This window comes from Centropristis striata, chromosome 7 (assembly GCF_030273125.1).
Source record: "Centropristis striata isolate RG_2023a ecotype Rhode Island chromosome 7, C.striata_1.0, whole genome shotgun sequence".
NCBI classification, from domain to species: domain Eukaryota; kingdom Metazoa; phylum Chordata; class Actinopteri; order Perciformes; family Serranidae; genus Centropristis; species Centropristis striata.
In genome coordinates, this window is record NC_081523.1 from 31,683,872 (window position 1) to 31,697,053 (window position 13,182).

The 13,182-nt window shown below is 36.8% G+C and overlaps 1 protein-coding gene across 1 annotated transcript in view; it reads left to right on the forward strand.

Annotated features, from left to right (window-relative positions):
• The first annotated feature begins 3,565 nt into the window (after positions 1-3,565).
• Positions 3,566-13,182, forward strand: part of nr6a1a (nuclear receptor subfamily 6, group A, member 1a) — a 93,629-nt gene continuing 84,012 nt past the window's right edge. The window contains exon 1 of the mRNA XM_059337320.1: positions 3,566-3,893. Within this exon, the coding sequence (XP_059193303.1) occupies positions 3,827-3,893 (67 nt within the window). The 5' untranslated portion in view covers positions 3,566-3,826. The remainder of the gene's footprint in view (positions 3,894-13,182) is intronic.

Here is a 13,182-nt window from a genome sequence, read left to right on the forward strand (position 1 = left end):
CACTAGCACTTATTGCTGCACTAACGCCTCTTAACACACCTTGATTGTTTCCCTTTCCTGTAAGTAGCTTTGGATAAAAGCGTCTGCTAAATGACTAAATGTAAATGTAACCAGAACAGCACTAACACAGATGACAGGTGGCTGCTGTTTTGGACAATAGATTGTTGCTAGATAAACTAAAATGTTACAAATTTGCACCTCACACTACAGTATATGCTGGTTTGACAGTTATTTGTCTAATAGAAAGCAATATGTGTTGTGTGAATTGTGTGAAAGAGTTACTATTTGGTGTACCTCAAAGGAGCTGTTTGGGGCCATTGCTATTCTCTATCTTCCCCTTTTCCTTAATCAAGCAAGAGCAGTTTTGTATGCGGATGATTCAATCCTATATTTACCAGCAGCATCAAGTGGGTTAAAAAAAGTTCTGGTCAGGACATGTCATACTTCGTGAGAAAATTCAAGTGCAGAATTCCTGGGAAGTGCTCATAGGGCCCTCCCACTGTAGTACATGTCAAATTCAGATTAAAAAATTCTGACCAATCACACAATAGTTGTCGGAAACCACACAAAAAAAAGTGTCAAGAACAGAGAAATATGTTCTCTCTCCCAGGGCTGCAAGAACATAATGACATCATTCTTTCATTCTGTTCTTGCAGAGTATGTATTAGACTTAAGGCTGAGTCTGCGGACCCAGGTTCAAATACGGTCCAAGGACCCTTTGCTGCATGTCTTCCCCAGAGATTGTGTTAGACTTTTCCATTGTCCTTGATTTTGACAAACGGGTACATAAAAATTCTGTCATGAGAAATGAATGTAATTTTTAAATTGTAAAACATATTTAATAACCTTTAATTTGTATTAGCTGAAGGCAGATGGACAACAAGGTTAGCTTGTGAGATCAAGTAAAGATTATACAATAGATAATTATTACGCACAAGGCACCGGCTGTCAAATTATTTTATATATGGTAGATCATGCCAGTTTTTGAATCTGTCAAAAGGATGCACAGCCTTCAGAGTTTCCCGTCATTATTAAAGAAATCAGTCAATGAAAATATATGAAAATATTCGGTTAATGAGACCTCTGGTCTTCCCCTCTGTCTCCCCCTTGCATCCTTTCTCTGTCACAATCAATTAAAATAATCCTTGAAAAATCACTTGTAATGCATGGAGTAATATTGTATATATTGTATTGTACGGAGTAGCATTGTATTCAGATCCAATTTAAGATTAAAGATAAACCGCAGCTAAACTTGTCTGCACAGAGAATGTCAGTGATAGGAAGAGCAAACTAAACTCTTTGGATTAAAATTAGACACAGATTGAACACTTACAGTTATGGGGAGAAGTCTGGCAGTTATTAAGATATGTGCTAATTTCTAACCACAACAAAGCATTTCTCATACTGTTCAGACATTAGTTCTCACTCTTATAGATTACTGTCCAGAGGTATGGTCAAGCGTGTCTAACTACAGTTGGCCCAGAATGGAGCTGCATGACTGACTCTAAACTGTTGGTCATTGGTGAAGGACAGGACAGTTATTTCTCTGCTCCATTTTATAAGACATATTTTATTGTCTTAAATTCTGAATGTTCTGCACCATCAACTTTCATATAGCAGTAATTTCCATAACTTCAATACCAGGCATCCATTAAGATGTTTTTTTTTAACTCCCTGCTTCAAAAACAAATGTAAATCAGCATACTTTTTTGTTCAGAGGAATGAAGAATGTTTTTATTTTATTATTATTATTATTTTTTACAGGACATACCTGATGACCCAGAACACTAGCCACTCTTCAAATAAGATATTTCTTGTTACATAATATCAGACTAGCCTACATCATCATTAATGATTAACTTTCTTGGTAATTTTAATATACTGGTAGCTTTATTCATGTTTTATTTTCTTGTTTTATAGTTTGTTTGTTTGTCTTTAGTTTTTCTTGCTCCCCTTTGCTTTGGATTTTTAAAAATATACACACATATATACTTTTTAATTTTATTTTATTGTGATGTAATAATTACTTATGTGGACCCCAGGAATAGTATTTGTTGCCTTTGTAGTGGCTAATGGGGATCTAAATAAAACAAACAATAGTTTAGTTGCCCATGGAATAGCCTACATATCAATAGAACATAAACACAATCTTGGCCATTTTTAAAGATTTTTAGTACCTAGCACATTACATCAACACTACTCTCAAATCCCAAGAAATGTAGTAACATGCCATGTACCTTACCACTTTCAAGCTTAACTTTAATTGCTTGTAGTTCATAGGCTGTGCACTTTATCATGCTTTCTACATGTCAACTCTTTATAATAGGTGCAAAAATTCACTGTTGTAATTGTTAAAACGTGCCATTCTAATTTGAATATTGATAAATGCTAAAACATGTCCATAGGAGAAGCAGGGTGGTTAAGCTAGCAGCTATCTTAACTGTAAAAATGATTTCTTTTTCTATACATTATTACAGTGTGGCCACCAGAGGGCACTACACACTTTCTAACTATTTCTTAATTAAAATTCTACGAAAGAAACTTGCTGTTCATGCTGAATGTGTAGCCTTCTCCTTCTGTTATTAACCAAGCTATAGTTTAAGTATCAGAGACTAATAAAGTTTAAGCATTAGCCCCTTGACGTTTGACTTGTCTTGTAAACCGCTGCGCTTCAGATTCAGAATGGGACTCCATATCCCATAATGCCTGCCGCATGCTGCGTAATGTGTTTGTGCTGCCTTCGGGGTGTGTGGGAGTAATCAAACTTAATATTGAGTAACTAAGTAAGTAAAGTTTATTTATATAGCACTTTTGACAGATACAATTACAAAGTGCTTTACATAAGATAAAAAGAAAGAAAGAAGATAGGGGCACATACGACAATTAAAACACGGTTAAATCACAATGAAACATAAAAATTATAAAATAATATGTACAATGCATGGTGGTCATCCAAATGCCTGTTTAAAAAGATAGGTCGTATATTAGACGATAACATCACGATTTGGAGTAGTTGTTAGAAAATAATTTAATAATCCAGTTTGATTGTATTTAGAATATGCTCAGCCTTTCTATACAATATGTTTGGAACCTACACATCTACTAACTAACTAACTAACTAACTAACTAATTAATTAACTAACTAACTAAATCTTTGAACCCAGGCCCAGCCTTTGTTTGTTTATTTGAAGATATAGTTGTGTGTAGCCTATTCATTTGATTTTGGGAGTTGTTTTTAAAATTCTATTTATTTATTTATTTTTTGTTTTTTATGACAATGTTTTTTTTTAATTTTTATTTTCATGTTGAAAAGAATATATGTTTGTGCATTGTTTTGTACAGTTTATAACCTTACACCGAAAAAAAATACAGATTGTAGTTTTATGTTTGAAAATACATAGCCTGAAAACGTGAAAGCACGTTTTGTTTGAAAAAAAAAAAAGGAAGAGTTTTCAGCGTGTCACTTTCAAGAAAAAGGTTGTGCAATTTAATTAAGTTTCTATTCATCACATTATCTAGTGAGACTAGTGCTGTCTAATTGGATGAAAGAAAACCACTATCCTCCACTCTCTTCCAAGGCCCTGAACGCACCACCCCTGGGGGTGTGGATCTAGTTATTCCACGCTGACTGGAAGCAGTGGACTAATCATGGGACGGCGTTCCGAGCAGTGAGCCAGCCAGGCTGAGGACAGGGACAAAGCAGTGCCAGTTTCACTTCACACTGCACTATCATCAGTCATCTGACCATCACAATCAACAGCGTGCAGGTTTGTCGAGGCAGTGAGAGGCGACGTCGGTCTGATTGGGGATCAGCCCATGCGGGAGGATGGAGATAGAGAAGAGGACGAATGGGTTCGACTACCCGGAGAGAAACAACGCCAAGTCCGTTAACGGTAGGCAAACACACCCGGAGCATGAACCTGCACACACACACACACACACACACACACACACACACACACACACACACACACACACACACTGTAAAACAGTGCTGTCCCCACGTAACAGCATGGCTACAGTATTATTGATGAGCCCTATCAGTGCATCCATCACTGCTGCAGGAGCAATCTACAGGCACCGCAGCTCAGCAATTTGTATCCGCTGAAATCAAGTTTAGGACTACAAACGCAACTTATGTATATTCTCAGGTGGGGTGAACGAGCTCCAATTATCTATGAGAGCGCTGTCGCTGTTTGTCCTGGAATGTAGGTGCTTTCGTTTGTTTTTTAACTTAATTGTTTGCTTGCTTCTCCGTGAGCTGCGTGTTTGTGTGATAGATGCAGTTGGGCTTGCTGGGAACAGAGGTCGGAATGTTTTTATTTGGAAGTGGCCAGTCAGGCTCGGGGAGATCGTAAAAGGTGAACTTTTGAACTTGGAGAACGCCCTGAAGCCAGTAGCTTTTAGCCCCCCAAATCCGGTGTTACATGCGCAGCACGGGAGGGCAAGGAACAAGCGATAAATAGGCGAGGTGGGTTCAGAGTTGGGTGAATTTCAGATTTATCTCGACAGAATGTATCGTTAGATGACAGCAGGATTAATAAACCCTCTGTAGATGACACTAGCTTTGCTGCTGACAAAAAAGTTTCCACACTCACTTGTCGTTCAGTTTACTTTCAATAGTTTATTTATTTATTTATTTTTTAATATTTTCCCTACTGAGCAGTTCCAGGTTCAAACAAGCCCCACAATGCCTTGCAGCAGTGTCTGTCTCAGGCGCCAGTCCCATATCGTGCCCCCATGTGGGTGACTGAAGATTTATTGACATTTCCAAGATTAAAATTCCTTTAACTCTGCCTGCTCTGAGCACTCTCACCATGCACTATTTAGACACCAACATGAACTGTGTTTTGTTATCGGTACAGTTGTTTGTCACTTAATTGTAGAATAACAGTTGACTTAATAAGCCTAATTATAAATACATTAGGTCTGCGCAACAATTTAATTTAGGTAGTTTGTCAAGTCCAAAATACCTCTCCTTGGTTAATTCTAACTATAACAATATGGGAAAAAAGGAAAAAAAAAAAAAAAAAACTTAAAAAACTTAGTATTTTCATGTTGATAAGTCCATGCACAGAAAATAAACTGCCAATTTCGATTTGTCATCATTATTCAAGTCTTTCATCAGGCTGAAAAATCCATGCATCCTTTTTATTTATTGCATGAAAGAAGTCAAAGACAATACGCTTATGGAAAATCACAACAAAGACTAGAGCAGTGAATGAAGGCCGTTGTCAACATTTCATCAGGAAATAATACAACAGGGACTTGTTAGTTGTGTGTGTATTGGCTGTGTGTGTGTGTGTGTGTGTGTGTGTGTGTGTGTGTGTGTGTGTGTGTGTGTTCAAAACTGTCAGTGTGAGGTGAAGCTTTTATGGTGGATAGTTGAGAAGAAGAGGAAGAAAAAAGGAGGTAGTGGCAAATCAAGACAGAGCACGGGAATTGAATGAAAAAAGACCAGCAATGAAATTAATGAATGGGTAAGGAATTGAAGGAAAAAACACAGAATTTCACCATACACAATGATGATAATTCTAATATCAGTAAAGTCAACCCTGTCAAAACTCAAGCATTCTCAGGTTTAATCTTCCCAAGTGTTTTTCTGTGGTGCTTTTCTGACAAACCGAGACATTTTAGGTGTCATATTTGTCTTTAGGAAACTATTACAGACATTTTATTTTACTATTTTCTGTCCTATTATTATTTATCGATCAATTTGATAGTCAACTGATTGATCAATGGCCTAATTGCAGTCCTCCTAACCTTAAAATAATAGTTTTCAATATTATCTTAAGTAGGCTTTTTAAAAAAATAATTAAATAATTAAATACATAAAAAAACAAGCAATCAATGAAAATGAACCAAATAAAGCTGAATGTTATGAAAACATTTTATAAGCCCAAAAAGAAGGATTTAATTTTGACATAGTCTAGTTCTGTAATTTGCAGTTTTCCCCCACCTCTAAAAGACTAATCAATTGATATTCACCAAATCAAAAGCTTTTTAGAAATTAACACATTATCGTAAATGCAGATCTTGTAGTACAATGAACAGAAAGAGGCTTTTTCATTATTATATAAATGTAACAATATACAATAACTTAATCTGGCTGAGAAAGGCCTTCTAAATAATGAGCTGAAATGAGTAGCCGATTCAACCGTAAAATAATCGACAACTATTTGGATAATTGTGATGATTTTTGACTTATGTGACAATAAATTGCATAATTTGGAAGTTTGGGGAGAAAAAATAGATTTAATGACATCCCCATGGTTTCTCAGACATTTCAGGTAATCCAGAAAATAGGCAAGGCAGCTTTATTGCACATTTCAAACACAGACAATTCAAAGTACAAAGGCAAAAAAGCAGATTTGTAAGACATAGTTGCCGGCTTAATCAAAAAATAATATAATCGTTAGTCGCAGCCTTATAGGTACAACAGATGTTACAGATGTTAAGTCCAGCTGGTTAAGCCATCACTGATGGGGAGAAGTGTTAACTGCTCCAAACCTTTCTGTCACCTCACATTGTTACATAGAAAACAAAGCAGGCAAACCCTCCTCCCAGCTCCTGCCTGAGCCTCAGCTTCAGCTTCTCCACATAACCACATTTGAAGAACAAACTCTATTTCCATTGATCTTTGAATTGACCAGGAATTTGGCTCTCCCAACCCACTCTCTGCTCAGTGGAGCGTTCTTGTTTTTATGTAATTGAACTCAGTGGAAGAAGAAGGGGCAGAAAGACGGAGGAAGACTGGCTGGGTGGTTCTGTATTAGTGTGAATCCACTGGGCCTCGGGGGTTTGCAGGCTGGCTGGCACAACAGGGCAGATAGATTGAAAGAAAGTGCTTTGTCAGCCCCTGCGCTGGCCTGGGGTCTGTCCTGTCCCTCGGGGCAGGGTGAAGGGGACTGCTGGCTGTGGGTGGGGCAGGGACAGGATGTGAAACCCCCTGCCGTGACGCTTGAATGATGAGCCAGGAGGAATACAGTAAAGGAGGAGGCACTGCTGCTGGTGGTGGAGGGGCCACGCAGGCAGATGTGATCCATCATGTCCTGTTTTCTTCTTCTTCTTCTTCTTCTTAACTTTACTCCCTACCCTATCAGTAGATCTGTGTAAACATGAACACAGTCATCCCCTGCCCCTTTCTCTCACAATCACACATCAGATGAGATTATTTTGAATAGCTAGAACAGATCTGTAAACCTGGTCTCCTAACTAAAATTAGTGTCGGGGGGTAGACATAAACTCAAGCCGGTTACTTTGTCACAATATAAAGAGCACAGCATTAACCGAAGTCATTTGGACATAATGTGGGCAGCAGTTTTGTACAGTTAAGATGAAAATCAGATTGACTGAATGTTTGGTTTTGATGTGATTTTAAGAATATGTTGCACATACATCAAATCAGCACAATTTAACATTATTCCATTATTATTGTGATGATTATTTTCTCAGTGAATCAGTTGATCTATGAAATGACTATAGGTGATATCTTCCAACATCTTGTTTTTGTGTGACTATGAAATGATAGAGTCAGGGAAAAAGCAGCAAATCCTAACATTTGGAAGCAGACAGTGATTGGTTGTCATTTTTGCTTGTAAAATACCTGAAACCAGCATTTTGCCAATCTAATTTTCAAACACAGTGGAAATGAAATTAGATTGTTCCTTCTTTTATAAAAACAAGTGTTACTGAAAGCTGGACTGGTTAGTCTTCTCTAGTTTCTGATTTTCATGATTAAGATTTGACAGGTATTCACATTTTTTTGTCAAGGACTTTGATTCATGTCTAGACTCAATGGAAGTTGTAGAAATAAAAAAAGAACAAAAAACCCAAGATGTTTTCAAGTCTGAAGGATTCTGTCAGGCACGCTCACGTTTTCAAATAAGTCCAGCAGAGGTCAAATTATCAATGTGATGTCTCTTTTGAGAGAACCAATAACTTGATTAATTCAATACTAAATGTTAAATGTTGCTTTTACATTTTGTCAACAGTTTCTATTTTTCCAATGCAGATCTATCTTTCTTCAATCAAGGGGCACTATTTGGTAACAGAGAAAATCAGATATGATATGGCCTTCCCTACAATTATTTAAAACCCCCCAAATTAAATCAGAAACTGAAGGAAATTACTTTCATTTTCACTTATTGTATATGCAGTAAAACAAGGAAGCCAATCTTAGGACAAGATGATTACACCACATTGGAAAAAATTCTTCACCCAGGCTGATTAGCATTTCAAACATGGTGATTTATCTCACAGCACGCTCCACAGCAGATGGTTTCACCATTTAAAGACTACGTTTTGATGAATGAAAGGATCCTAAAGTGTGTTATCACTGTCATCCTGTTTGTGCTGTAAGAAGGAGAGATCAGGGAAGATAAAGTAATAAACTAAGATGCTCATATAAGCCTTTAATGAATCATCCAGGTTTCTTTATAATGATGAGGAAAAAGAAAAAAAAGATCAATCTTTTCTGAGCAAATTAAGTTTAATAAAACAATTAAATACTTCGAATAGGAAAATATTTATTTCTTTGAGAGGATTGGCCTGATTTTTTTAAAGTTAAAATGAATGTGTTTAAAAATAAAACTTGCATACACAAAATGTATATGAAAAAATTGCTTAAGAAAACACTAGTTTTACCAAACATTTTAAAATACTAATGCAATGAAAGATATTGTCCCTTACCAGACTCCATTTTGCATATGTTTTACAAGAAATGAATTGTGTTTTGAACCATTCACCTACCTTTAAAAACACATGGATTTAACACTTTTGTTTGATATGATAAACTGTGGGTTGGTTGACGTTAATGTTTGAACTTTTCATTAGCTGTCATTGGTTCTTGTAGTTGTTTTTCAGACAAATTGTTTATGGGAATTTGTCATTGAGTAAATTATTATTATTATTATTTTTTTTACATTAAATAAAAAAAATACAATTGTGGGACACAATAACTCATCTTAGTAGGAAAAAAAGACATGTATATAATAGGATGATTAAATGGTGAGGACTTTGTATGAGGTTAAGGCCAGTGTGGTCCTCTCTGTTTGAGCCCTGTACAGCATCCTGATGCTGCTGTTTCCAGGCAACACGTGTGTGGCTAGAATGAAGAGGGTCAGATGATGATGCAACATCACAGACCGCAGCAAACATGTATGCAATGCAATACAACAGGTTCAGATCAGCTTCAGATCCTTGTCACATCAGGATAACATTCACATCACACTGCAGTGTCAGTATAGCACATTAGCATACCAACACTCTAATCTAACAGGCTAATTGCTTTCCTATAAAACACTGTAAGAAGGGTCATTTTATTAGGCACTCTACAACGGAATCTTAAAACAAGATTTTCCCCTGTTTACCATGCTCATCTATGGTCATTTTTTGTGTTGTATCAAGATACAACAGACCGATGTTTTCATTTAGTATAAGTCGCTGCACGTCGCTGGAGTTTACCTAAATGCAAAAGCAAAAATTAGCAGAACATTTTGTTTTCTTTTTCTTTTTGAAAATTTGGTGTTGCGAATGCAATTTGGTTAGTGCTAAGAAAGAATAGAATAGTTTCATTACCCAGCACCACTTTACTATTTTTTTATTCTTAAAAATACTTTTTTGCGCTGTGCTGGTTTAATAATCCAAAAAAAGTCAGAAGTAAATTATTAGAGGAAAACCAATTCATATTTAACTGAAAAAATATGAACTCCTGACATTTATGCAAAACTATTTTTCAACCATTCTCATCATCCTTCAGCATTTTCTATAATTTATGCTTGGTGTGCAGTTAATGTTCTTTTAACTCATTCCTCTCATTTCTCATCAAAATCCAACCTGTCCCCCAGAATCCATGGTCTTAAAATGTCTTCCTTTCTCTGACCAGCCATTCAACACCCAAAGATATGTAGTTTATAATGATATAAAATAGGGAAAAGCAGAAAATACTGACCCAGGAAGTCTGAGGTGCTTGAAGAGCGACACAATTCTCCATTAATTGAGTAATTAATTAATGATTTGACTTGTTTAAGATGTATGGAGTGTTTAAAATCCAAACATTTACATATCACTCATGGAAGGATGGAGAGAAAAAAAAGTGAACTGATGGAAAATTAGCAAAGAAATTGAAATTGTACTCAGGACTGTGGATAGAAGTGATTGAATGTATACATTTAAATGGTGACAGGGTGAGTGTGTTTAAACACCATGTTATCATTTTCCTGTAATTTGTCAGATCAATTAATAATTGATTTAAATCTTTAAGTTAATATTTTTCTCAGTTTTCTACGATAAACTAAACTTCTTGTTTTAGGTGCACAAATATTGAATCTCCCAGCACTTCTCTCATCCCTACACTGAGCTCAGAGCTCGTCCCCGAGGCTGTGTCTGTGATTGTGTTGTTGTATGGATTGTGATGGACACGTGGGGGAGGTGACAGTGAGCGATATGGGAACGGTGACCAGGGTCAGTGGGATGTTGCTCTTGAAGCATTAATGGCCCGCTCTCTGCTGACCTCCACGTAACCCAGGAAAGTATTTACAGCCTCCACTTGATCCATGAGCTACAGGCTGGGATGGCAGTGAGGCTGCTCTATCTGAGATGTTTGCTTGCTTGATGCTGCTACAACCTGAGGATCTAACAGCTTCTAATGAGCTGCAGAGGAAGATGGGGGAGGAAGTAGCACACTGCCATAAAGCATATTTTGAAGGGGAATGCATTACAGTAAGAATAGGGGACAGTTGGTACAGTGTCACTGGCGATCTGTGAGCCATGCTGTTGTCAGGCCTCTGTGATATTCATCACGTAGCGTAGCCAGAGGCCATAAATGTCTTCAATTTGAGTTTGAATTTGGGTGGAGGATGAGTTTACAGGCAGCTGTAAAAGACTGAACTTGGTATGTAGAGTCGGGATGGCTTTCCTGTGAAGCTGCAAGCCTGGAAGATGCAGTTGTTGGTGGGTTATAAAAGAGCAGAGGGGTTTCAGTTCAAAAACACAATTTGCATTTCAGAGAAAAACCAAAAAACGAGTCTTCTGTTAGCAGTCATAGCTGTTAGGTGTTATTGATTTGGCTATTGAAATACAAGTGATATGTCTAGTGTATTGATGCTAAGGCCCTTCCTTGCTGAGTGGAAGTTGGAAACTTGAATATGATTGGTTGTTGAAGCACAGTGACCCTCAGTGATTTCCAGACGAAGCCCATCAGCAGGCACCACAGTCATTTCACAGTCAACAGAAAAGACACACAGAGCTGGGCACATCGACTATTTTAACAGGAATCTGCCAAACGGATAATAAACAGATTCTCATTACCTTTACACACACACACTAAATAAATAAATATTGAAACAACTTTCAGATGAAGTTTTGAGGATGCTGTTGTAAGATGGAGTCACAGTTTTTTTTTTTTTTATAGTATTCATATTCAAATGTAAGATAACTGCTAACAAACTGGAGATAGATTGTAATGCTTATTTTTTTCAAAATAAGACTATGCAGTATTAGATAAAATACTGTCCTCATGGAACATTGTGGCATATAGTAAACTAGTACCATTTACTTTTATTTCATTTTTCACAGGGAGGGAGGTGTTCTAAGCTGTCAGGTAAAATAAAGAGACCTTTCAGTTTGCTGTCTAAAAACAGCCAATGTTTAAAAGTTGCAAATGCATTTAAAATTCATTTAAAGTGACCCATAGTCCCTTGATATATCACGGATAAACAATACAGTTCAAGAGGTGCCACAACAGGGCAACTTGGATTCAACAATAATTTACCCAATTGTATAAAAATATACCCAACATTTTTAAGGGAGCAGAACTGTTTTCAACCAATTTTCAACCAAAGTTTGTTTCAGTCTGAACTGTCCATTTCACACATGACCAGAAGACCCTGGTAGATGGAACTGTGATTAGCAAGAAGTGAGGTGTAGCTGAATGTAAGGAACATGGTGACTCCAGAGGCAGAGCCCCCTGTGTTATTTTTTTAAAATGATCTGTTATTTGGCTGGTTTTGTAAGATGATTATTATCAGATGGCAGCTTTCCGCCTGGGTTTGCACAGTGCAGTATGCTCGCTGGCTCTATGAGGTAGTAAAACTCTGACCCCTGGTATGATGAAAGGGAAGTTGCTCCTTTGAGCGTGTCAAGTGGCGGTGACGGAGCCCCCACCCCTCTGACCACAGCGTGACCCTCAGCCAGCCCGCCCGCCGGGATTAGCACAGATAAAGACATACATTCATTAGCTTAACATAACATACACTGATGACGGCACTATGAAAAAGTCTCAGAGGCTGTAAAAAGTGGCCTTCACCCCATTGTTTGATCTTAAAGGCTGCATTGTGGCCATCACTGTAACATTAAATAAATAGATGAGTTAACTCCAACCTTAAGTGGATGATCAACGGAACTCAAGTATCTGTCAATGATTAATCTAATTTTCAGAAAAAGAGAAGTTTTCGCTTTAAGATAATGTAAAAAGTGCTGAATTAAGTTTTTAATATGTATGTTCTCAATATTTAGTCTCAATCTATACATGGATGTCCCCTTGTGACCAGTAGAATAATTCTTATTTGGACCATCGTTGTTTATTTGTCACTGTTCTCCAAGTTTAATATTGCCAGGTGATGCTCCTGAGTAAACAGAAAACAAGTAATATATCCATTTGATTCAGTTACTGTCTTTTTGGATTTCTTTTTTTTCCCCTTCAAGTGTAATTTGACTTATTTGTTTTCTTTGGAAGAAATCCACTTTTTCACTTTCATTTTTAGAGTGAGATGAGAAGACAGATCTATGTGAATCTCATGAGGTCTGTGTGTTCAGTGTGGAGCTGGAATCAGGATTGGCCACAAATAGTTTAATTTCTGTGTGTACGGACTAAACAAAAAAGATAAAATGTGTTCATTAAAGAGGTTTAGAGGTGCAATAGGTATTTCTTTTCTCAGTGACATTCTACTTCGAGCATAGACATGAAATTCAAGTCTTCTCATCTCACTCTTGAAAAGAAAGCAAAGTAGCATATTCCCCAAAATAATAAATTAGAAATAAATTAAACAATTCCTTTACTTTGTATTTAAAAAATGAACAATGATGTTAAAAAAAATCATGTGTTAAATGTCATCAAATCATGTTAAAATTATGTGTATCTCACGTCAAATGTATTTTTTTTTTATAAAACTCAACATAAAT